Source organism: Mercenaria mercenaria, chromosome 12 (assembly GCF_021730395.1).
Source record: "Mercenaria mercenaria strain notata chromosome 12, MADL_Memer_1, whole genome shotgun sequence".
In the NCBI taxonomy this organism is placed as follows: domain Eukaryota; kingdom Metazoa; phylum Mollusca; class Bivalvia; order Venerida; family Veneridae; genus Mercenaria; species Mercenaria mercenaria.
Genome location: NC_069372.1, coordinates 10707387 through 10733019, shown reverse-complemented (window position 1 = coordinate 10733019; position 25633 = coordinate 10707387). Strand labels below are relative to the sequence as shown.

At 34.3% G+C, this 25633-nt stretch overlaps 1 protein-coding gene across 1 annotated transcript; it reads right to left on the bottom strand.

Annotated features, from left to right (window-relative positions):
- Window positions 1–1890: 1890 nt before the first annotated feature.
- LOC123535371 (uncharacterized) lies at window positions 1891–7188 on the bottom strand. The gene is made up of 4 exons (XM_045318009.2): window positions 7034–7188; window positions 5940–6153; window positions 3676–3836; window positions 1891–3416 (listed from the first exon to the last, which is right to left on the bottom strand). The coding sequence occupies exons 1-4, from the start codon at window positions 7065–7067 to the stop codon at window positions 2620–2622; spliced, it is 1206 nt and encodes a 401-aa protein (XP_045173944.2). The 5' UTR covers window positions 7068–7188; the 3' UTR covers window positions 1891–2619.
- Window positions 7189–25633: the final 18445 nt, after the last annotated feature.

Below are 25633 nucleotides of genomic sequence, written 5' to 3'. Positions count from 1 at the left end.
TATGTCGTTATCAAGTAGGATACTTCATGTCGTTGAAAACTAGACTACTTGCCACAGATACCCTTGACCTAAGCATGTGATACGAAGTTAAAAAAGGCCAAGGACTATCTAGTTTATCACTTAGTCGTTTAGTTAAAATGATACGGTCTGCAGTAAATCATAACAACACTATGACCTTCAAATTTACTAAAGATAAAAAACACGGCATTTTAACACTTAAACACTTTTGGAAAGAATGTCCTCGACATAGCTCATCTCACGTAACAAAGGGGATATTTTTAACTTTCTTGTATGATAAATTAGATTTTGTTTGGGTAGATCTTTTTTTCCAATAGTGTTTCTTTTTTATTAAATCGGATGACATTACATGTACATACTTACAATTTAGTGCCTCCCATTCCTTACACATAGAACTGTCGAAAATAATTAAGCTTATGTTTTCAATAATGGATACAAATTAACTTGAACGTCCGAGAGAAAGATAGAGAACAACATTTTAGGAGGTCATTTTTTTTATTTAACAACACATGTAAGTGAACTTCTGTCGTAGTACAAAATATGTACCATAAACTTCCATAAATGAATTATATATATAGTTCCTGTGTGCAATAGATTTGTTCACGAGAAATTTTGGGGACATTCAGTACATTAAAAATATCTTCTTACAGCTTTTAGTAAAGGGCTGATTTTGAATATTCTACTAGAAGACTCGGGGTATGGAATACTTAGCCATTTTAGCTCGACCATACAATGTATGGAGAGCTATCCTACTAAAAACGGCGTCTGCGTCGGCGTATTTCCGCGTCCCCACCTTGGTTAAAGTTTTGATGCACTTTCTTTTTATCATTTCTATTACTTGATGGATTCGCTTCAAACTTAAAATAGTTATTCCTGATCATCACCCATATCACATGGCACAAGGGTCATAACTCTGGCACCAATTATTCATGAATTATCTCCCTTTTATTTAGTATTTCAGGTTAAAGTTTTGGTGCGCTTTCACATTATCTCAGTTATTACTGAATGGATTTGACTCAAACTTAAAATTGTTGTACTACATCATCACCCACATTATATGATACAAGGGCCATAACTCTTGCATCAGTGTTTCATGAATTATGTCCCATTTTGTAATTTCGCGTTAACTGTGGTGCACTTTCACTATATCTTTGGCATTACTTTTGAATTTGATTAAAACTTAAATTAGATTTTCCAGATCATCATCCTCATCATATGACACAATGTCCTTAACTCTGGTGCAAATATTTTATTAGTTATATCCCCTTTTTACTTAATTTCAGTTTAATGCTTATGCTTTTTATATCTCTGTTTTAATCAAACTTAAAATAGTTGTTCCATATCATCACTCACATTATTTAACTCAAGTTTGATAATGCTAGCAACAGTCTGTTTTGAGTTATGCCCTCTTTGTACTAATAGAATTTCCGGTTTAATGAGTTCTTGCTTGCTTATTTAATGAAATAAAGTTTAGAATGTCACAATTTCTTAAAACATTCCATTATGCACAGCATGTGTGCCACAGCAGTTTACTTACTTCGACATCAGTTATGTTAATAGACGCAAAATCTTTTTCACAAAAACGTTTGTTTTGATTTTATTACATTTATTTGGGAAGCAGTACACATATTTAACCTGCAACGAGGGAAACAAACAGGTGAAATATTAAGGAGGGCGTAAAGAAGTTGAAGAATTGTCCCTGTAACCTATAAATCTAAATGTTGTTTCTTTTGGGTAAAATCTTAGTTTTTTAATTTTTGAAGTGGTAAGTATAGAAGTAACAAATACATTTCATGTTGTATATCAAACACGATTCAAAGTCATTAGAACTTTTACTCGTACCTAAGAACTATACAAATATTGATAAGCATGAATGTTTCAGTAATATGTATTTGAACCTAACAAACGTTACATCTGATATAATATGTTACAGTAATATTTATCATTCTACCACGAATAAATAAAAACTGCAAAGTTAAATTACTAGTTTATTTGTCATTTTCATTCCATTAGGCTATTTGATATGCTTACAGAGACTGCAACCCATTTTGAGTTAACTGATTGACTTTCCTAGCTTTAAGGTCATTGATAATTTGTCAAGTAAAGAAATTAAACTATTTAAAATTTGCTCTAATTTCACACTGAAAATTTATGAACTTATGCATTTAATTTGGCAGACAAATATGCAGTCGTCGGAAGTTTAATGTTTCTTCTTAAAACGACATGCTAAAAACAAGAAGGAAGATAAACGCTTTATAATCTGACAGTAATGCACTTCTTGTTGTAAGCTTCTTATTATAGAATTTGGAAACTTTTGCCTGCACTCAAATGTTACAACTGTTTCTCAAGCAAACCTATAGAAGTGAAAGAACATAAAAACATACACATGATAGCATGACAATATTTTATGTCGATCCTCTCCTAAAAGACGACAAAACTTGTAAGTCCTCGTCTCAAAGACCATAAAACGCTTTGATTTATACATATTTGCATATTTTCTGTAAATAACTTGCGTGCATAATAATCTAACGTAAAACACCAAACAAATTTAACTTAAAAGCTAATTTTCGCATTCATTGTTTGTATTGTCTCGTTGCTAGATTATATTTCGATAATAGTATTGACATACAGACAGAAGAAAACAAGAATCAGTTGTCGCCGGACAACAAACGTTGCAGCGGCGCTCGTGTCAGCGGCGCTCGTGTCCTTTGAAGTACACACCGTATCTAAGGTAACATACACAGCGGGGTATATCTGATATCCGTGTACAACAATTTCATCTATTTTCTTCTTGATGTCCTGAGAATCATCAGTTGTGTTAACAACAAAGAAAGAACTTACTGACTGCATAAGGAATTCTTCTTCATTATTCATCGCAGAGTATTTATCAATTCGGACACCACGTGCATTTCGTATTTCAAAGAAAGTATTGAGGAGGTTGTTTTCTTGTGAATTTTGGTATCCATTGAAACAACCAAACAACAAGGCAACTTTAGGGTCTAATGATGTACTAATAATTTGACTGAACATGTACTCAGAGCCAGATGTAAATGTGACAGGAGTGCGGCAGCCTCTGTACACCACACTTACTGTTTCTTGGCCTAGTATGTCAAGACCTCTGTCTATAAGATCACCTGCTTGTTTCCAAGGTTGTTCAGAATTTCCGTTACGAAGTACACTGTTTATTTTTCTATACACAGCCCCTGAGGAAGGAAGACTGCATTCCTGAGCGTACAAATTGATAAGGGCAACGGCATATTGTTTATCGTCATTATACTTTCCAACAAACTGGTTTTTTGTGGTATTTGCCTTAGCAATGCATTTGCTCGTACTTGGAAAATTCATTTGTAGACGATTAAACAAGTCTCTAACTTCATCGGCATATGATTTTTCATGTCCTGTAATATTAGCAAGTGACTGAATTTGGTAACTTTAAGGTCCATAATTATAATTATTATGTCCATATTTCGTTAGCCACAAAACATTCAAGCTACAAATTATTTACTAATGATAAAAAGTGCAATGACTTACAAAGTGTACTAACATGTTTGACTTTAGGGCTATTGTTTCCATGGAAGTGAAGGTTGATATAATATTACGGAAGCATGAAGGAACTCAAAGCCTTTATATACCAGACACTTCATGTATGTAAAATACCTGAGCAAATAGCATCCACACTTCCAAAATGAAGAATGTAAGCTGTATCCATCGCTGGTGTAGTTGGAAAATATGGAATGGACTTCGCATAAGTAAATGCTTGCGGACACGTTGAAGATGCAAAATCTAACTGGCACTGAATCGCCCTTTTACCTTGATCGCTAGTTAAAGACAATAAAAGAAGTAATTTCAAAATATGCAGGACATATTGCGCTTTCTCGATTGATCAGTCAGAATTGTGGCGACACTCGATTTAACAATTCTAAAATGTTTTCTGAATCGAATAAATATGGTATTTACAAATAAGTGCCTCCATGATATAACAGACATCAACTGTTTGGCAGATAAGATGTTTGAATATTTAATGAAACTACACGTAACTATGTAACACAAGCACAAAGTCATGTACGTATTTTTAAAGGCAATAATTCTAAAGAAAATAGTAATAAAACCATGATTTATAAGGCGTTTAGGTATTTCACGATTAAGGCAGAAGTACTTCGTAACGTTCTAACACAAACTAACGACAAATTTTTGTATTTATTTACTAATAAAAATGGTGTCAGAAACATCAAAATAAATAAAGATAAAGCGTCGTATTAAGTGCACGATATAAGATGTTGTTCATCCGCGAAAGATGCCGAGTGATCAAGATAAGATATCCTTCATTCGAAATAACATGCCGTGCGCTAAAAAAATGTTGAGGTATAAGAAATAAGATGTCGTGAGCGAAATAAAAATTGTCATGTACTCGTGCAAACAAGATGTTATGTTCTGTTCATGAAATAAGATGTCAGACGTTTGAAATAATGTCGAGAAAATAGTTCCAGTAGTCAAGATATTTTCCTTCGTGAAACAGAAGTTCCATGATGGAAATATATAAAAAACCCGAGTTTCAGATAAAGGTAAATACATTCGTTGAAGCAAATCTCAACCACTGGCTACCATGCTTTTTTGATAAATCAAATAGTGTGCACCTTAGAAGATATGAATAATCATTCGTTAAAATTTAACACATATAAAGAGAAAAAGCCATGATTTTTTACATATCAACATAGCATTGCCATTAACAAGTTTGGTAGATGGGCACACAAACACAGTTATTGTGGATAATTATTCTAAAGTTGAACAAAACAGTATCAAACAAAATAATTTTGCAAAATGTTTCTTGGATTACTTTCTACTAAAATGTTTGAAAATGTTTCCACAATGGGCGGATTTACTTTTTCCTATGTGTAAAGGGTGGACGCTTTGAAAATCAGTTTATCTAAATAGATTGTTCGATGTCTGGATAAATTTTGAACAGCAATTGTGAATGCCACGTTGAAATGCTACGGATACTATTCGCTAAGAGCATAGCTTATCTCTGTATGTCTTGGCAAAACAGTCTGTCATGGTAATACTTAATAAAATGTTGCAACATTTTTTAATTTGTACAAAAGCATGCTCGCTAGTGGGTGGGCCTTGTTTCATATCTAATTAAGCTGTAAAACTGAAGCGATCGGTCTAGCACTGCCGTAACCTTCTTGTTTAAAGATATAATTATCTCAAACGTTTGATATATTATCTCGAGTGGACGACATTTTATCTTGATCTCTCGTTATCTCATCTTGAGCACATGACATCTTATCACGAGTCTCACAACATCTTCTATCGAGCATACCACACATTAACTCCTATTTCGTGCGCACAGCATATATATTTTGATCAACAACGTCTTTTTTTAAAGGCACGGCATCATATCTGGAGTACTTGACATCATATCTCGAGAACACGACATCATATTTCTGCCGAACTACGTCTACATCTTATGTTGAGCGCACGAGATAATTAAATCTTAAAACAATATTTTGTGTATTGAACATACCACCGATAGCTTGCACTTAAATCACGTTCACTAACTTTTATATATATCTATCGTGAGCAGTTATTCAGATGTCAATTCATTTATGAAACCAAGAGTCTGAACATTTTGCCGAGTATATCTATACGTTTATATATTGTGTCATTCTCTGTTGCATTTTAATAGCAAATGACTTGATCAAGTTGTTCAAGGACGACAATTTGGAGGTGTCCAAGAAAAAGCGTTTGTGTATTACACTTCCGTATGTGTATCTCATATCCTGTGTTTTTACAGAATTAGGTATTTTACTACTGCTTCAAAAGGTCAATGCAATTTTTAAATATCTATTTGGTAAGCCATTGAAGATCAACAAAAGTTATAAAGAGTGAACGGGAATAAACAATTGAACTTGTTTACTCACCTGCACATAATACCATACATTTCGAGGTTATATGTCGCTAATTCGTCCGGGGTAGGATCATCAGTTTTATCCAACTCCTGATTCTTTGCCATCATTTGTTGTATAATTGGCATTCCGAGTTTTAAGCAGTTTTGAGCTTGTACTGTCGAAGCGTCGTTTAAATCTTTCCAACAGTCTGGTTCACAATGGTGTGGATTTATCAACAGGAGTATAACTGTAAAAGCGTAAAGGTGAGAGTAATGAGTCTGTACTAATTGAAAAATCTTCGTTTGTTTACCTTATTGTCAAATATAAGTAGTAAAACACAGTACAGTGTTTTTGGCTATGGGCTTTTCCTCTCATTTATTTTCTGATGCCTTCTTCCAAGCACGTAAGATCTATCTAGGATTTCCAAACAAAAAGAAGAAATGTACCCGTTGAACGACATTTGTTTTAAAAGCAATTACCATTGATGATGTTAATTAAATTAGTTGAACGACATTTACCCCCGAACGTTCTCAGCTGCTAAATATCACCATGATCAATTAGGGAAGAGCATTCACATATTAGAAACAAAAAGAAATTCATATACATGTTTCTACTCTAGGCTTATAAATAACAAAATAAGAGTATGAAAACTAAAATTATTTTTCATAAACTAATTTAAAATATGGATGTATTTTAATTGTTGACGTAAAAAAAAAACATTTAAGGGATCTGATATCAGACGGAAACAGTGCATTATTATAACAGTCATCAATATGCCTTTTATAAGTGATTGCTATATGACGGTTGTGTCCACACTCCAACCGTTTATTGCCCTTTTTACATAATATATGCTGTATATAAGTCCACATCAATGGGCATGAGCGTTCCTCTATGCACATAAAGTTGCGTTTTTATTATAGATCGTTAAGTTTACTAGGCAATCAGTCCGTACTTTTTCGAGGTAAGAAATGGATTTTAATCAGTTGTGAGCTATTCTTTGTTGCGCCTTATTATAGAAAAACACAACTTATATGATATTGATAAACTTGTGTTTCTTTAGAATTTAATTTTAACATTTGTCAATTTACTCGTCACATTAGCAAGAATATCATAATTTTCGTTCTTACCTAAGAAAATCGTAGACTCCATCAAGAAAAGCATTTTACAAGCTGTGTAATGTCGTATGGGAAAATATCAGACTTAGTGTAGGTTCGTTTTCCGTCGCTATCATGTAACTAGAATACCTGGAAAAACAAATCTCGCTAACTGCTATCGCAAAGATTAATCACTTGAACTCGGACTTTATTAAAATGGGTCATTACAATGGTAATCAAATTTGAAGTTCAATGGTTCATTGTTTTTCTTTTTCTATATCAACATTTAAAACTCGTTCATAATTTTGTATGTAGAAGATATTCAAGCTTCTTATTTGTCTCTGAATTTTGAGAACTTATCAGTCGTGCCTACAGGTATAGTTACAGCATAATATTTGCACATCCGCTATCAGTTATATCCTTTAGGCTCGTATGAGAATCACATCACATCACATGACATCACATTTAAAGAGGAGCGGATTTCTAGTGGTAAAGGTATCGGTCGCTCTACTCGGTGGTCGTGGGTTCGAGTCCTACTGGGGTCGCATCCATGACTACTCATATGACACCAGTACTGGCTTTTCGAGGAAGCGGACTCGAGAGTGGTTAAAATAAGCTTAAAGCTTTCATCCCAATAGAGCTAAACTAAATTACTACAAACCAAAACATCACATCACATCACATAACATAACATAACATATCCTTTTACATACATACAATTTATAAAGAAACAGTATAATTTATGTAAAGCGTAACACAGTATCTTTTATGAAAATATCATAAAATGTACTGTTAATCTGTCTATTATCGACATGTACAGAAAGCGGCGATCGCTGCACATAACTGACGTTATAGACGTCAAAAATTTATATTTCGTCTCTGAGCAGTGGAATTGCGAAGATGCCGCTTCAATTGTCATGACCGTAACTTCTGTTTTGTGTATTAAGTTTAGGAAAGAAATGGTATTTGCGTGCTGCGAAATATTGTCAGTGGTGAACTTTGAAGTTCAAGGTATTAGCATGTCCAGAAATGAGACCGTGTTTTGAAGAGTATTGTCCCTTGATTATTAAGCTATATTGTCTAAATTTGATTGCTTCCCTTTATACCATTTTAACTATCTTGATAATCTTGACACACTACACTGGTTTTGTTAATTAGGGGTATTGCATCAACACGGAATGAAACTTTTTACACAAGCGGTGTTTATAGCTGCCCGGGGCTATTTGCAGAATACATAACATTATAATTTCTTCAAATTTGTGATTTTGAACGATAATCGGGTTTTTGTTTCAAAATTGAGAGTCGGGAAGGTTATTCTCATTACTCAGCGTAACTTTTAGATACGTATTTAATCTTTTGATTATATCTTTTAAGGGCAAAAATATATGTGAATCATTAATTTAAAGTTAATGAATTAATAAAATATATTTTTTTTAAAATTCACAGATTTTTATTTAAACATGTAATTAAAAATTATTTTTTTTTTATATGTAATTATTCGCGTTTCGATATTAACCAGTTTTGCAAGTTTTGGTCAAGTTAGCGGTACATTTTGGCGAGTATTCACCAGTGTTTTTCATGCGTTAAAGCTTTATCGGGATATAAAAGCAGTGTTTGCGCGGTTTATCGCCACTCGAGGCTAAGTTTTGGCAGCAAAACTATACATTGGATATGTCGGATACTGAGCTCGATACAAGGGAACGTGGGCGAATTTCACAAAATATAGCTTCGGAAGCACCTCCTGGGTTTAGGAAGGAAATCGTGGAAGAACTCAAAGGATATTTTAACTCCAAGTTCACAGAATTGAAGCGAGACTTCAAAGAAGATTCCGAATGGGCAGCAGAAAACGTACGAAAAAAGGTACGAACTGATAATTCATTATCTTTCAAAAACGTTTCAAATAGAAAGCAGTATCTTTTTAATGCTGATATAGCAGATTTATTAGACTCGGCTCAGAAAGCTATTAATCTTAGAAACGCCAGTAAGGCCACTGATTTCTTGGAGGAAGCCAAAAGTAAGATAAAGCATAGGAATAAACTTATCCGTATAGCAGATTCTTCATCGGCAGGCTGGTTAACTATACAGGAATATGAGCAGAACGAAGTCGCTAGCGACTCTGATGACGATAAAAAGATTCGTAGAGCCGAGGAGAGGGCCAAGGCAAAGTTGGAAAAGTCTAAAAAGTTTGAGTCTGATAATAGCTCAGCTGGTAATAGTAACCAGGTAATTTTTTCGTTTTTTATTTTCATTTACAATGGCTTCACGGATACACAAATATCGTTTGGGCGTTCACTGCGTACTTGAGTTTGTAATATATACCGTAAAATAGGTACATTGTAAAGAATTATAAAGATCAAAATTTATTACATTACAGATACAAGCTCGACCTTTAATCGAGCAGATAAATAGTAAACGCGTCACTTTCACGTGATTTCCGTGCAGGACTTGTAAAAAACTTTCCCACGGCGAATTCAATGTTGGCTGTTATTGTTTACTTATATATCGAATAGTAAGTTAGTATATGAATTTGCTCCCCGATAATGTCATTGACCGTTTATCACCATAAAATTTAGTTGTTAGTCTGTACACGATGTAAATAGTTGATTTATTAATTTATATTGTATTATTTGTCAAAAATATCTGTAATGAGAGTTTATTAATTCTTTCTGCACGAAAAAGTATTTATAAAGCCAAATTTATCTTCGGTTATTAACCTGAATTATGCAGCGCGCACACTGTGTTTTGGCTATTCTATTATACAATGTGTGTAAAATTTTCATTATATTTCTTCACCCCTTATGCGGGAGGATATTTCAAAAGCAAAATGCTTAGACGTAGCATGCAGTTCTATTAAGTTTTATGAAAATACTCCTCTGAATTTCGTTTAGCATTATTTGAAATAAGTAGCGTTAGGATAGAAATAAATAAATAAATAAATAAATAAATAAATACTTTTTGGTTTTGACAGTCTTTTCGTAGCTATCGGAGAGAACTACAAAGAAATACAGTGGCGGGACAACAGAAAACCGTTGGCAGTCGAGACATCGTTTGTTACGCAAGCGGAGGAGTGGGTCACTTCGCAACCGGCTGCGCCGCCCATCTCAGGATGTCCAGTGTCGAGCGACCCTTGGAGTCTGGAACCTCAAGAAGGTCGGTAGACCCCATCCTGGACAATACCAGTGCCAAGCCAGAGACAAAAGAAAAATGAAGTTTCAGATTGTCAATGTAAGGACGATAAGTATTGGCTTTTTGCTGAATCGTCAGAATTTCTTCCTGATTTAGATTTCACTGAAATATTTTGTGAGACAATTGAAAGCTCATTTTCTGTTTCGGATCGTTCTGTTAAAAAGAGACTTCAAGCTGCACTTCCGTTTTGGAAAGATACTATTCAAGCAAACACTGACATCTTATCTGTTATTCAGCATGGTTATACAATACCTTTCATTGTAAATCCACCTACTTTTGTTTTGAAGAACAATCGCTCTGCTTTAGAAAATTATTTTTTTGTGAAGTCTGAAATTAGATAAAAACTGCGTCTATCAGGTGCCCTTTTTACCCCATAATGTTAACCCTTTATCAGTTGCTATTAATAGCGTCGGCAAAAAAACGTTTGATTTTAGATTTGAGCGTTTTGAACACATATGTCAAAAAACAGAAAGTGAAATTCGAAGATTTCAAAGTAGCCAAGGAATTTCTGGTTCCTAATGGTTTCATGTTCAAATTCGACCTCAGTTCAGGTTACCATCATTTTTCCATAAAACCAATACATCATACATATCTTGGTTTTTCATGGCAAATGGAAGGCAAAATTAAGTATTTTCTTTTCTCTGTGCTACCATTCGGATTATCATCTGCCCCTTTCATTTTCACAAAAGGGTTACGTCCCCTTGTTAAGTACTGGCGTTCATTCGATATTAGGATAGTCTTGTTTCTGGACGATGGTTGGGGTATAAATGCCACCTACGAACTGGCTAAGTCAGATGCCGACTTTGTTTTCGACACTCTCAAAAAGGCGGGTTTTTTGGTAAATTTAGAAAAGTCTATTAATCTGCCAGTTCAGTGTTTAGAATGGTTAGGCTATGTTTGGGATCTTAAGAATGGATGTCTGCGTATCCCTACTAGGAGAATAGTAAGCACAAGAGAATGCCTACAGAAAGTATTAGATTACTTCCCCTTTTCGTCTGCTAGGAAACTTGCTCAGCTATCTGGTAAAATCATATCCATGGCACCCGTCCTATGTAATGTTTGTTTGTTGCAAACAAAACCGTTTTATGGTTTCATAGAGACAAGAGTTAGTTGGGACAAAAATATAGATATTACACGTCTGTGGAATTGCTTAAAATTTTGGAAAACTGTATTCGATTCCTCTTTTCACAAAGTGCTTTTTCAGGATTATCTTCCTGCAGAGATAGTTTACTCAGATGCTTCGGCAGTGGCAGGTGCTGGGTATATCGAGTGTTGTGGTGATATTGCACACAAGTTTGGTCAGATTTCGAGAAAAATCAAAGTTCTACTTTCAGAGAACTTTTAGCAAAAAGTTTTCGCTATGTTCATTTAAAAATCAGTTACGAGGAAAAAGAGTCGTTTGGAACACTGATAACAAAAATTGTGTTCATATTATTAATAAAGGTAGCATGAATGTCAATCTGCAGAATATGGCTTTAGAAGTTTTTAACGTATGTGCCAGCAATGGTATTTCCTTGGAACCAACCTGATTAGTAGAGATAAGAATATTACAGCTGATGAGCTCAGCAGATTATTAGATTACGATGATTACGGTGTAACACCAGATTTTTTCCATTTCATAGACAATATGTTCGGGCCGCATGAAGTTGATCGCTTTGCCAATGAATACAATACTAAGTTGCCTCGTTATAATTCATTATTCTGGACCCCTGATTCCGAGGCTGTAGATGCTTTCTCGGTCAGCTGGTCCAAGGTTAACAATTGGTTAGTACCGCCGGTGTATTTAATGCCCAAAGCGCTCAATTTTTTGTTCTTTTGTAAAGCGAAAGGTACTCTAGTAGCACCTTATTGGCCATCTAGTCCCTTTTTTCCTTTGATAGTTAGTGAACATTCGGTCTTTAAGCCATATATTTCCGACATGCTATTGTTTAATGACCCAAGTAATATTTATATGCAAGGTCGTAACAAAGACACTATTTTCGGTTCAGAAAAATTCACCAGCAAAGTTTTGGTAGTGAGGTTAGACTGCTCTGATGTATCATAAAATCTTAGTTTCGTTACATAATATAATACAGGTATATTATATTTTTTCTCATGGTTTTACAGATTTGTTTGAAACAAACAGATGGAACGATGTCAAAATTCAAGCCAGTCATTTCAATACAGATCTGTTCTCAGCAGTGCAACAAGTGTGCATGAAGGGAAAGAACCATCTACCACACGTAGCTATTTTCAAGCTTTCAAGAAGTTTAGAGAATGGTGTACCATTGTCCAGTTAACCGCTCTACCGCTACGCCAGTTACGGTAGCACTTTATTTAGTTTCCGTTTTACAGGACGATAACTGTCATTCGTGTAGCAAGTCTAAATTAAATATGATTTTTTATGCCATTAACTGGGCACACAATGTTTCTTTTTCACCAAATCCGTGTTCAGATAAATGGTTAAAATTATGTCTCAATGGTTGTATAAGAATGATAGCTAAACCCGTTAACAAGAAGGAACCGGTTACTTCAGATATACTTATAAAATTAGTGCAACACTATGCTGCTGAGGACAGTTCTTTGGGAAATTTAAGACTTATTTGTTTATTTGTTTTATCATTTGCTGGTTTTCTTTCGTATAAATGAATCGTTACACATAAAAAGATCAGACATAAAAATTTTCAATACTCATTGTGAAATACATGTTGAACATTCAAAGACTGATGTGTTAAGAGAAGGAAACACTGTCATTATTTCTAGGACTGGAAACTTCTCTTGCCCTGTCGCTCTTCTCGAGAGGTATTTGTTACAAGCTGGCATTAATCCAACTTCTGATGAATTTATATTTAGACCGTTACAGTTTTCTAAGGTTAAAAACACTTACGTTCTAAGACCAAATTGCGACAAACCTTTATCCTGTTCCAGTGTTCGTGATAGTTTCAAAAATATGATGAGTTCGTTGGGTTTAGATGCTTCTCGTTACAGCCTTCATAGTTTCCGTTCTGGAGGTGCCAGTACTTCAGCTAATAACAATACCTCTGAGCGGTTATGGCAGAGACATGGCAGGTGGAAATCCTCCGAGGCAAGGGATGGGTATGTAAAGGACAGTTTAAAAGACCGTTTGTCAGTGTCTTTAAATCTCGGTATTTGATTGAATATATATAGACTAATACAAACATTATAAGATTTATGTAAATGAACGTGTGAATAGTAATACATGTAATACATTATTGTTTCATGTTTGTTTCACATAGGTGTTCGTATAGAGACATTATGAAAATAAATCACAGTTGAGCATTACAATTCGTGTATTATGTATCAAATTTGAAGTTGAAACGAAATATCTATTTGTGTAATTTTAGTAGGTTAATTGTTAGGTGTTGACGGAATGTCAGTGCATGAATTCTGCTTGAGGTGACGGAATGTCACTGTGAGTAATCTCCGTAAAGTGACAGAATGTCACTGTGAGTAATCCGCAAGAAGTGGTCAGTAATCTGCAAGAAGTGATGGAATGTCACTTTGAGTAATCTGCAAGTAGTGACGGAATGTCACTGAGTAATCTGCATAAGTGACGGAATGTCACTGTGAGTAATCTGCATAAAGTGACGGAATGTCACTATGAGTAATCTGCATGAAGTGATGGAATGTCACTGTGAGTAATCTGCAAGAAGTGACGGAATGTCACTGTGTGTAGTCTGCAAGAAACGACGTAATGTCAATGTGAGGAGGCCAAATGTCAGAGTACATGAGTGGGACGGAAAGTCAGTATATGTGATTCCTATGAGCTATATGACAACCGGCAGCAGGGGCCGATCACTAGTGAATGTTGTGGATGTTTTAAGCATAGGATCGTTTTATTTATAAGTATATTTATATTTTGATTTTCTTATTAGTCTGCCATTTTGTTAGTGATTTGAATTTTATTTTGTATAAAATTGTCGAAAGTAAAAGATACTAGCTAAATGTTCATACATTCAGATTCTTCCTGCCGTTGAGCACTTAAGAGTCCATGACTTTTAATTGCTTTAACGTCTTACGTATCGAGGATAACGGGTTCGAACCAGATCATGCCAATTTACAAATTAATTACGGACGATACGGTCCTAATTTTAGTTGTACGTTAGATAAGCTATCTGCCTGATATGTTATTTGTCAAAACAGGCTCGATACAAACAATCTTTACATTTGACAGTTAAAATCGTTGGCTTTTCTTTGAATATAGCTATTCAGATTCTTTTTGGTTTACCTTTTTAAGAAAAATTAAAGTATATATGCATTTAATTGAATTTTAGTTTGCGACCATACTAGTAGTGGAATTGTCACATCAAGACACAATGGTTTGGTATGGGCGATGAAGACGACGGTCACTTCATAAAATCTGTAGATGATTATACCAACATTATGAGTATCATTTTCAATATTTTTTCTGTTATTAAAGGTTTTCATTCCGTTACATTTAAATGAATGGATTCTTTTATGATAGAACAAATTTCTTCAGGAGTATCTATATTCGAACTTTCTTATTTAACTCTCTTTGTTAGCTCGATATTTGCTGCCAAATACAAGCCTTATTCCTAAATTCTGTCTTTGTATTCTGTAGTACTAGTAGTTGATTCAGTTTTATTGGTTCAGTTCAGTGTTAATAGAGATTAGAGAATAATTAATTTACTCACAGCTTCAGCGTGAGTAAATGTAATTATTCGCGTTTCGATATTAACCAGTTTTGCAAGTTTTGGTCAAGTTAGCGGTACATTTTGGCGAGTATTCACCAGTGTTTTTCATGCGTTATAGCTTTATCGGGATATAAAAGCAGTGTTTGCGCGGTTTATCGCCACTCGAGGCTAAGTTTTTGGCAGCAAAACTATACACCCTCCCCACCCGCCCAGCGGTGGCATAATGGCTAACTTAATAACTTATTTTCAGGTTTACTTGACATGAGTAGCAGTTCAGAGAAGTCAATAATTTATTTTTCTTCCTGCACAGGTTATCAAGTTGGCAAGAAAATCGAAATTTCTAGTGAACTGTAAACGCGATTTATACTTTGTCTCAATTCTTTTTAGTTTCGTTTCAGTTTTCCGAAGACGCACAAGTGAGGTCGTTATCCCAAACCACTTCTGAAGGACTACAAAATATGAAATGCTGTATTTACTCCGCGAAAAATTATAAATATTTGCTGCCAAATACAAGCCTTATTCCTAAATTCTGTCTTTGTATTCTGTAGTACTATTAGTTGATTCAGTTTTATTGGTTCAGTTCAGTGTTAATAGAGATTAGAGAATAATTAATTTACTCACAGCTTCAGCGTGAGTAATTAATTTTATAAACACGGAATTAGATCGACGCACATGTATATATCTGATATGCATAATATTTGCAATTTCTTCAAAATGGTGATTTTGAGCGATAATGTGGTATTTGTTTCAAACCAAAAAGTATAAAATACAATTTTTTAGCTCTTTGTTTCAAAATTGTCGGAAGCATGTTATTCCCAGTACTCAGCGTATTTTCTATATATATTTTTTTCATATAGGGCAAAATATATGTGTATTTCGGGTCTCCTTGAAAAAAGTGTCTTTTCAATTTAAAAAGTTTTTTTATATTATGGATCCGTGGCCTATAAATGCATTTTACTTTACAATGATGTAAATTTCGATTTTGAACGGTAATATGAATTATAAAATTTATAACTTCATATCCATAATCAAAGAGCTATAAAATAAATGTATTTTATACTTCTTTGCCATAATTTAGATTTTAAGTTAAAAAGGTGTTTAGGCAAGAGCCGTAATAATTGTCCCTAGCCGCGGGGCATGTCAGACAATCAGACACTAATCCAATTAATTTCCATAATATACAGAAATACGAGATGTCAGCATTTATATGTCAATGCGAAAGTGATACTTGATTGGATTTTATCATGTACAGATATGTAATAATTACAATAACTGCTGCCGAATAATATGTTTTCATATTTTCCCATTACCTTTAAATGAAGTATGTGAACAAGAGGGAACTCAAAAAAAAGAGTAAACTGCAAATGTATGTTTTAAACTAAATATTACTTTCAATGTCCATGTGTTCTTTTTACACGTACATATTCAAGTTTAACTATGAACATGTAGTTCTATATGCTAATCAACTTCATGGTATGAATGTTAAGTTTTAATGCAATGAATTATTCTAGTAGAGTTGGAGAAAATTAGTATTAAACTGATTAAAAATAAAATATTTTATATTTAAACATGTAATTCAAAATAACATTTTTTTATTTAATCTTACAAAGTAATGACACGGAATTATATATCTAATTCAGAGACTTGTACCTGTTTATCCGGTGTCATCGGTACACGTGTACTAAGACGGGCAAAATTTTCCAAATTAGTAAAATCAGTGATATTCAAACGTTTAGGGAAGCAAGAAGACATAAAAATAACTTAAAGATAAACTCATTGAAAGAAAAATTTACTTTTCTAGTTTACTTCAATAACTTAATAAATGTTGTGAGATGAGTATAAATATGAGAATATATCATTTAAAAACACAATGGAAAGCTTAAAATCTGTCATTTCCTACAGAAATCAATAGAACTCGGGATCAAAAATAGTTACTTATTTCAAACGCTTAGGGAAGCAAGAAGATCATTTCTTATTTTATTAAAAATTATATTGAAAGAAAGTTTGAAACGAAACAACCATAGAAAACAATAATTACCTGTGTAAGTGTTACTTAATTAAAAGACGCTTTGATGCAATTTATGTAATATATTATATAGCTGAATACATGTTCAGTGGAAACAGTATTTATTTATTCCTTCTGGATCAGCTCTGGTGTATTGACAAAAATTATGAGTCTTTACAAAATACATGTGCAGTGGAAACAGAGATATTACTTATGGAGCAGCCCTTGTATATAGACAAAAATACTTATCTCAACAAAATTGAAGTGACATTCAATAGATTTTATATTCATATAAACGTTCATGACATTCTTTGGAATTAAAAGATTTTCTCGTCGTGCTAGTAATTTGTCAATAATAAGTATCATTTTTGAATTTTGATAGTGAATAATAAGTTTTGTGTTACTGCGTTTGTATTTTAGATGCCAAAATCTATTTTCTTTATCTAGGTTTTTCTTTGTTACGGGGAAATTTATATAAATCAGTGAAATTCCTAAAATGAATTCAATATCTTTTGATAGCAAATAGTCATATTTTATCTTCTCACTCGTTTTTAAACGCCGCAAGAAGCGCATGTCAGTCATGAGTTGTCATAGCTGCCGTTTCACAGTGTTGCGGTTGAGAGTAGTTTTTAACATAAATCATGAATTAAACAGCTCGGATACATCATTACTGTGATAAAACATGTTTAAACCAAAATGCAGAATATGCACGAATATCAAATATAACCGGTGAGTTAAACAAATAAATAGACCACTTGTTTTCTTCAAGTGTTTAAAGGAGTTAACCCTGCGTTCATGGTTACAGAGATAAAATAGGGACTCGTTCTTTCTTTCTTTTATCTAACATTAGGATAAAAAATTGAAACAGCTCTAATTTTAAAGCTCGCATCATGACGAGTTATGGATTTTAAATGAATTTTACACGTATTTCGATATATATATATATATAAAGGGTTTTAAGGAAATAGCCAAATCCTTTTGAGCTTGTATATTTGATTTATTCCTCAACCGGTTTCAAAAACTATCATCAGAAGGGTTACAAACAATATGGCGTCCTTTAACGTCGTCAATAGAAACAAGGGACGTCACTGTTAAATAAACGACGTCTAATATACTAACGAACAAAAATGACGTGACGTCGTTGTAAAACACATCTGTCAGGTATGATTTTTATGTGTCTCTATTTAGTGAAGTTTTAAGCTGCCTTAAAAACATCATTTCTCGTTGTTTTCTACTGACTATACTATCCGTGAACATTTTGAAAAATGAAAATATTTTATATTTCGGGAACTTAGCTCCCGCACAAACGTCAATATGTTCGCTTACGTAAAGTACCCTTTTGGTGGCGTCACGGATGTGTTGGTTGTGTAAGGTCACTCGGTTTCGAAGATTTGAAGTTTCACCGATGTATTCTTGTTGACATCCCTGGCACTGAATGACATATATTACATATATTACGTTTTTCACATCGCAGGATACTGATTGGTTCACCTTGAATATCTTTCCGCATCTAAATGTGTATGAGTCTCCTTCTATAATATGCTTGCACAGACCATATTTTGAGTTGTTGCATTTACTTACCACTGGTTTTCTGATGTTTTCAGTAAATTTTGCTTTTGTTAATATCTTTTGGTGGTTGTCTTTTACTTTTAATAATTTTGAAGTTTTATAATATATATACATACATGAGCATGCTGTTAAGTCGTGTTATATTTGTCCATCGAAATTTATCTCGAGTGCTCATGAAAGAACACGCACATGAAAATGAATACATGTAATCTTTTCAAAACATGTTTTGCTTTCAAATGTTTTCAAATAATGTTAATAAAAAATCTGGGAAGTAGATCCCTTGGAAGCACCGAGAAGAAGGCAAACTGTGAAAATTGCAGACTCGGTTTGATTGAGTCTGTTCATAAGTAGTAATGGAAAATGCAACACTGCCCACGCCCCCTAGCACCGGTTTAGGCAGTATACAATCTTAAAATCTAACTGAGTTGAAATGAATGATCCCGAAGGACAAGAAAATTTAACAACACTGAGATAAAGTCTGGGCGACTTAGCACTTAAACCCCGCTATTGTGAAGTAAATAAATAGATACCTTTCCTCAGGTACTGCGACTTGTTCGACATGGGATATCATGTATAACACGAAACCAAGCATAACACTAAAATATTTTGGTTTTCGCCATTTAATCATCATTGTGTTAGCAGTCATGTCACAAAGACTGGAGAACCTCGATAAAGCAATTTATGTGTATCTTCGTTTCTGAAACATTAAAAGACTGTTTCTTCAGATCTCTGTAAGCTGCTTCAAATATAAGGGTCAATTAAAGTCATGTTTGATTGCATCTCACCGAGTTGCTAAGACCCTAAAGTCTAAAATATATCAAACGCATTTATGGGAAGGAGCAATCCAGTCGGCATAAGCTAAATCTTTTTTTCAGGTGCCAATGTGTTCCTTAGAAATGTCATACAACTTCTGGAATGTCCTTTTCCAATTCACCTAGAATACAGCCGCCATATGACTTAATTTGTGTCTTCCAATGGAAATAAATAATATACTGCTAAGCAGGCGTTCATGTTGAGAATAATGCGTTATAAGTGTTTCATTCTACATACTTTCAAAACGATGAATCTGATGGGGTGCAAGAAAGGGTGTATGACCATGTTCAATTTTAAATTTATAACTCAGTCTGGCAGAACGAGATTACACTTTAACAGAAAAAAAATACCCAGATACCAAAATGCTGACATTCGCATGAAGAGGATATTAAAATGAGCCGCGCAATGATAAAACCAACATAGTGGCTTTGCGACCAGCATGGATCCAGACCAGCCTGCGCATTCGCGCAGTCTGATCAGGATCCATGCTGTTCGCCAACGGTTTCTCTAATTCCAATAGGCTTTGAAAGCGAACAGCATGGATCCTGACGAGACTGCGCGGATGCGCAGGCTGGTGTTGATCCATGCTGGTCGCAAAGCCACTAAGTTGGTTTTCTCCTGGCGCGGCTCAAATAATCAACGAAATGAAATGGGAAATTTTAATATGATTGATTATGGTATTGAAACGACAACTTGTTATATAATGCATTTATCATATACACACTGCAAAGTCAATAAAATATATTACAAAACTCGCTTGTGATGCTTTGCGATTGAATTTGATTAAAGAATTAGTTGATGGCGTAGGAATACGACTGGATTACCTGTTCCGTTAGCATGTAGGTAGTATATATTTGTTATAACCCTTTTCCTATTTTTCGTTTAAGTAGGCCACCATCGAAAGAATACACTCTATGAAACGACCTAAGGAAAAAAGAACGAACTGTCACAAACTGACATACGAGCCTCATTGTATCTATAGTTTAAATGCAGGTATTGCATCATCTTTTTGTAAATTTTTGAATTATTGAGGTTAATGTCAGATTTCACGCATAAAATACCTCTCATGTTTTTCTGTATTTCATAACCTAAATTTCCATGTAAATTTTATTAAATTCGGTTCAGTAATAAGAAAGTTGGTATTTTATAAAAACAGTAATTCATGATTTTATCCCCAAAACCACTATAACGGGCCTCAAATTGTCAATTTCAATCCGCGCCAAAGTAGTCAGATTTCCCGGCTATATCGTGGTTCCCGTGGAAATACAAATAGTCAGAGTACACGCATAAGCCGTGAGTCCCAAGAAATTTAGTATTTGGCGGGACATTACCTTACAAACAGACTGGGCTAGATATGCTTAGCGCACACCACATTTTGACATTAGACGAATCTACGTCAAATTGATTTTTCTTGCTAGAAATTTATGCTCGATCGAGGTAAGAAGTTTATTTGTTAGATTTTTGTATAATTTTTGAATTACGATTTTAGTTAGTAAATTTTTGGTCATTCTACAGAATTTTGTAACAGATTTACTTTTCGGCATGTGATTTTGGCTAGTTTCGGTATGTCAGGATAATTTAATGAATTTTTTAGACTTTTGTAAATAATTTCGAAAGAGGAGTCTAAAATGTTTCGTTTTTATAAGCTGTAAGATTTGTACTGAAATTTGTGTAATATGATTATAGCAAAGTACTCTTTTTCAGAAACATATGTCAAACATTTCGTTGTTAATTATGGAACGCCGATACTGCATTGCATTGTAATGTTAAATCTATGTGGCAAGTCTAGTACCACGTATGTAATATGTGTTTGTAACTTGAAATTATTGTGTGCCAGTCTATATACATACAATGTCCGTTTTGTTGTATGGCATTTGATGCTATATCGATACCAGCTATTATATAACGTTTGATTTGCATTGAATTTTGTTAATTTGTAGTTGTAAATAATAGCTGCAGTTTATCATTTCCGTATCAGTAACGTATTTTAATCACGTGACGTATGAACTTAGTTGCACTCATATTTTGTATAAGTAGCACGTATTATTTATGGGAGCCTACGGAGGTATGTTGTACCCAAATGAGCAGTTTTATGCCCTGACTTATTTGTTTTGTTATGGTGCTTACCATATGTTATATATTTTAGCTTCTTCCGCCAGACGACTTTTACCTGGTGATGATGTCACAGCCCGGAAGTACAATACCCGAGGTTCACTTGTCTTCACTCGCCTGGATGTGATTTTCCCAGCGCAGAGCTTTCGTCCCATGGTTGTGTCGTAAACCGCAAAGACGATGGTTTTTGTTATCCTCTGAAGTCAGCTCAGGGATGCAATCACCTACCATCATAGGGAGCCAAAACGGAGTCAACGTATTCCCGGTTTAAAGGGACTTTACTTGAAGATATGTTGTATTTTTGTGCTACTTAAAGTTCGAAATTAACGGAAACAACTGTGCCACGTCACGTTAAAACGGAACTGTCAGTGTTAGAACTTCATGTCTAGAGATACTGAGCTCAGATTTTCTTTCTTTTAATCAGATTTTTTTTTCATTTATCATTTATTCATTGTTAGTAATCATTTTATGTAAATAGATTTGTAAATATTGTAAAGGGTGTTGCTTTGTTCTGATAGTTATTGTCCCCGGTACGTCCATCCTGTCACACGAACAAGACGGTCAAACCTTTTGTACAGCGTGAAGATGAACTTGAACCACAGTTTACATTTACAGCACCATTTGAGGAGGGATGCAGTCCAAATCCGATATAATTTTATGAAAATACCGACTGTGCCGGATGTTCCACCTAAAACGTCATTCAGTAGGTGAAATGTTATGTCTTGGAAAACGTTTATTCCTTCAGGTCGTAGACATTGATACGAAAATATTAAAAAAACAATCAAATTCGCATATTCAGCAGTTGCTACTATCAAGCTTAAACCCATGATGTCCCCTTTGTAGAATTTCTTTCTACACAAAGCTAAAAACCGTTCCAAGATAATAATCAAAAACAAACAAAAAAAAAAGAAATACCCAAACATGTGTATTTTCTGCAATATCACATTTCTCTATATATGTTGTCTCTGTATTTACTGCAATATCACATTTCTATAAATCTGTTGTGTCTGCATTTTCTCTATATCTGTTGTCTCTGCATTTACTGCAATCTCACATTTCTCTATATCTGTTGTCTCTGCATTTACTGCAATCTCACATTTCTCTGTATCTGTTGTCTCTGCATTTACTGCAATGTCACATTTCTCTATATCTGTTGTCTCTGCATTTACTGCAATGTCACATTTCTCTATATCTGCTGTCTCTGTATTTACTGCAATGTCACATTTCTCTATATCTGTTGCCTCTGTACTTACTGCGATGTCACATTTCTCTATATCTGTTGCCTCTGTATTTACTGCGATGTCACAATTCTCTATATCTGTTGTCTCTGTATTTACTGCAATATCACATTTCTCTATATCTGTTGTCTCTGTATTTACTGCAATATCACATTTCTCTATACCTGTTGTCTCTGTATTTACTGCAATATCACATGTCTCTATATCTGCTATTTGTATTCATATGACACTTTTAACTGTACATTTGAATAAAAAAAATGTTGTAGATTGTAATTCATAACGTATCTCACCTGTTTACATTTTATATTCCATTTTCTTGCGTTTTTTATACGGCGTCAAATAGAGCAAAAGCGGTATTACTGATGTAACATGTAGAATGCCGGTCGAAAACCGTTCTACACAGTTTCATACTGTTAATTTGAATAGAAACCAAAATTATTTTTTCGGCGAAAACTGTCTTTTATTCTATACTTAAAGATGGTATACAGTATAAAATTTGGAAAGAAACTGTTAACCGATTATGATTTACAGAAGTTTCTAGAACCCAAATTGCCATAAAATCGCAAGTAACAAATAGACCATACCGTCAAGAATAAACGTAATCAGAATCAAAGGAAAGACAACAAAAAGTCTTTAGCAAACCTGAATGCGATGTTGAGGACGTATGAATAATGCGTCCTTTAATGTCCTTAATTATTTTTCGTACACAGTGAAATCAACTTGTCTACTGTTATGATCCTAAAACATTATAGTGAATAACAGGATTCAAGCACTCTCTGGTCACGCAACGGTTACGTAACACTTGTTGTACTGCGATAATTAAAAGCAAGCAAAGATAGATTATTGTAGAAGGAAACGTTTATTTTCCTAACAGGTCGATTTGAACCTTCATAAAATAAACATTTCAGATACCAATTTTGCGCTTTCTGTTCAGTCTGACAATTGAAAACTAAAAAAAAAAACAACATAACATCCCGACCATGACTGCCTTTTATGTGAATTTTAAAGAGGCATAACTATACAATAATTGTAATACAAAGCTTAGTGTTAAAACCTCTGTTCTGTGGCAACCCAGCATGCGTTTTGATGTCTGCGTTTTTTGTCCTCGTGTGTTTGTTTGTGTTTGTGTGTGTATGTCAGTGGTGGAGGGGGAGCATGTGCACGTCCGCATGTTGTGTGTTTGGAACGTGGCATTTCCCTGTTGGATATTTATCTTTGTTTTTCTACGCAGTATTCCGTCTAGCATGAAACGTATTTGTTATTGTTTCAATAAGCTTTAGCCTACGATATACTTTTATATACTTTTTTCTATCACAATTTACATAAAGGTAAGCTATCAAAAATGAATTGCCAAGATTTGATTTGTCATACACTGATGAAATTACAGCTTGTATGTACCTTATACAAACCCTTTCGTTGTTATTGTATTAATTTAGGACATTGAACGATCATGATGCCACAACAGCTACAGAAAACGTTGATTCTGACATTAATTAAACTTCAGCTTTTGTTCGTTTTCAGAAGATTTTTTTAACAGACTGGGTGAATGTGTGTTAACATAATGATTCTCACGACCAATGGCTGTTAAGACATATTTTCACGTTAGTGTGTTCCCTGGCTTAAAGTAAATGTGTTATGCCTCTTTATCGCATAATTCCGAAGTAAGTGACCCAAACATTATAAAACGATGAACAATATATGAGCCGCACCATGAGAAAACCAACATAGCGCATTTGCGACCAGCATGGACCAGGGTCCATACTGTTCGCTTTCAAACCCTATTGCAATTAGATAAACCGTTAACGAACAGTATGGATCATGACCAGACTGCGCGGTTGCGCAGGCTGGTCTGGATCCATGCTGGTCGCAAATGAACTTTGTTGGTTTTCTCATGTTCTGTACTAGAGCAGTTTTTAAAGTATGTTTGTTTCGTGTTATAGCGGCAGCCCGTAAGTAACGTGCTCTGGCACCAACACATCCCTCGGAATTCTTGACATGTTGGAACACGAAAATAATGTGCGTAATCTCTTCAGCAATACACGTATCATACTAGACTGGCTCACGTCCCTATGTTTGTTCTTATTTACATGTATATAAGTTTATTCATTAAAAGGGAAGTAACTCCAGCATGTTGTTTCTACATTGACATTTTTATTGCCCCTGGCTCCGAACATAGGTATGGTTCAGGCATCAGATAAAATGTGCTATTTTAGAGGCTTAAGATTTTCCTATTTTGCTTACAGTATTTATATAAAAAATAACCATGCAGCAAGGGAGCCAGGCTAGTATCATACCACTTCCTAACTATTTGATTTTGTACTTAGATTCTTTTTAGCATATCACCAAATACACATCACACATGACCTTAAACGTAAACGTAATTGCCCATAGTAAACTGAATTGACCTTTGCACGAGCAATTTTCATCGTACACTTTAATATTATAAAAAGTAAAATGCAAAGAATGTAAAGACACATAAAATATATCTTGACGTTGGTTCCATTTCAAAAGATTATTGGTAACCTTTGAATACCATGCTTAAGCTGACAAAAATCTAATATTATAAAACATTTTAATGAGATAACATACCATTTTAATATTTGGCGTTTCTTCAACACATCGCATCTAGCACACATGATGATGTGTTAAACCATACTTCAAGTGTACATTATAATTTCTGATTTAATCCCAATTTAACTTAATATAACAGAGCGGTGTGAATATGACTGCTCGTCTTTTCGTTCAGGCTCACTTGCGTTGAGCTCAATGTTGTCAAAATCGCTGTCCGGAATATGTACGTAAGAACATTCGTCAAATGTTGTCACAACTTTGACAATTACTTTAAAATGCACGGAGCAATCCTGATTGTGTTTGGCGTGACTGACTATCTCTATGAGACGGAGTGTCGCGCAAAATCACAGGGTCCTATCTCAAACGTCAAGGTCATACATGGGGTCAAAATTCATGTCAGATCTTGTTTGGGCCATAACCGTGATATGCATGGAGCATTATGTCTTTTTACTGACATAAATGTTCACCTCACTTAGAAGATGTA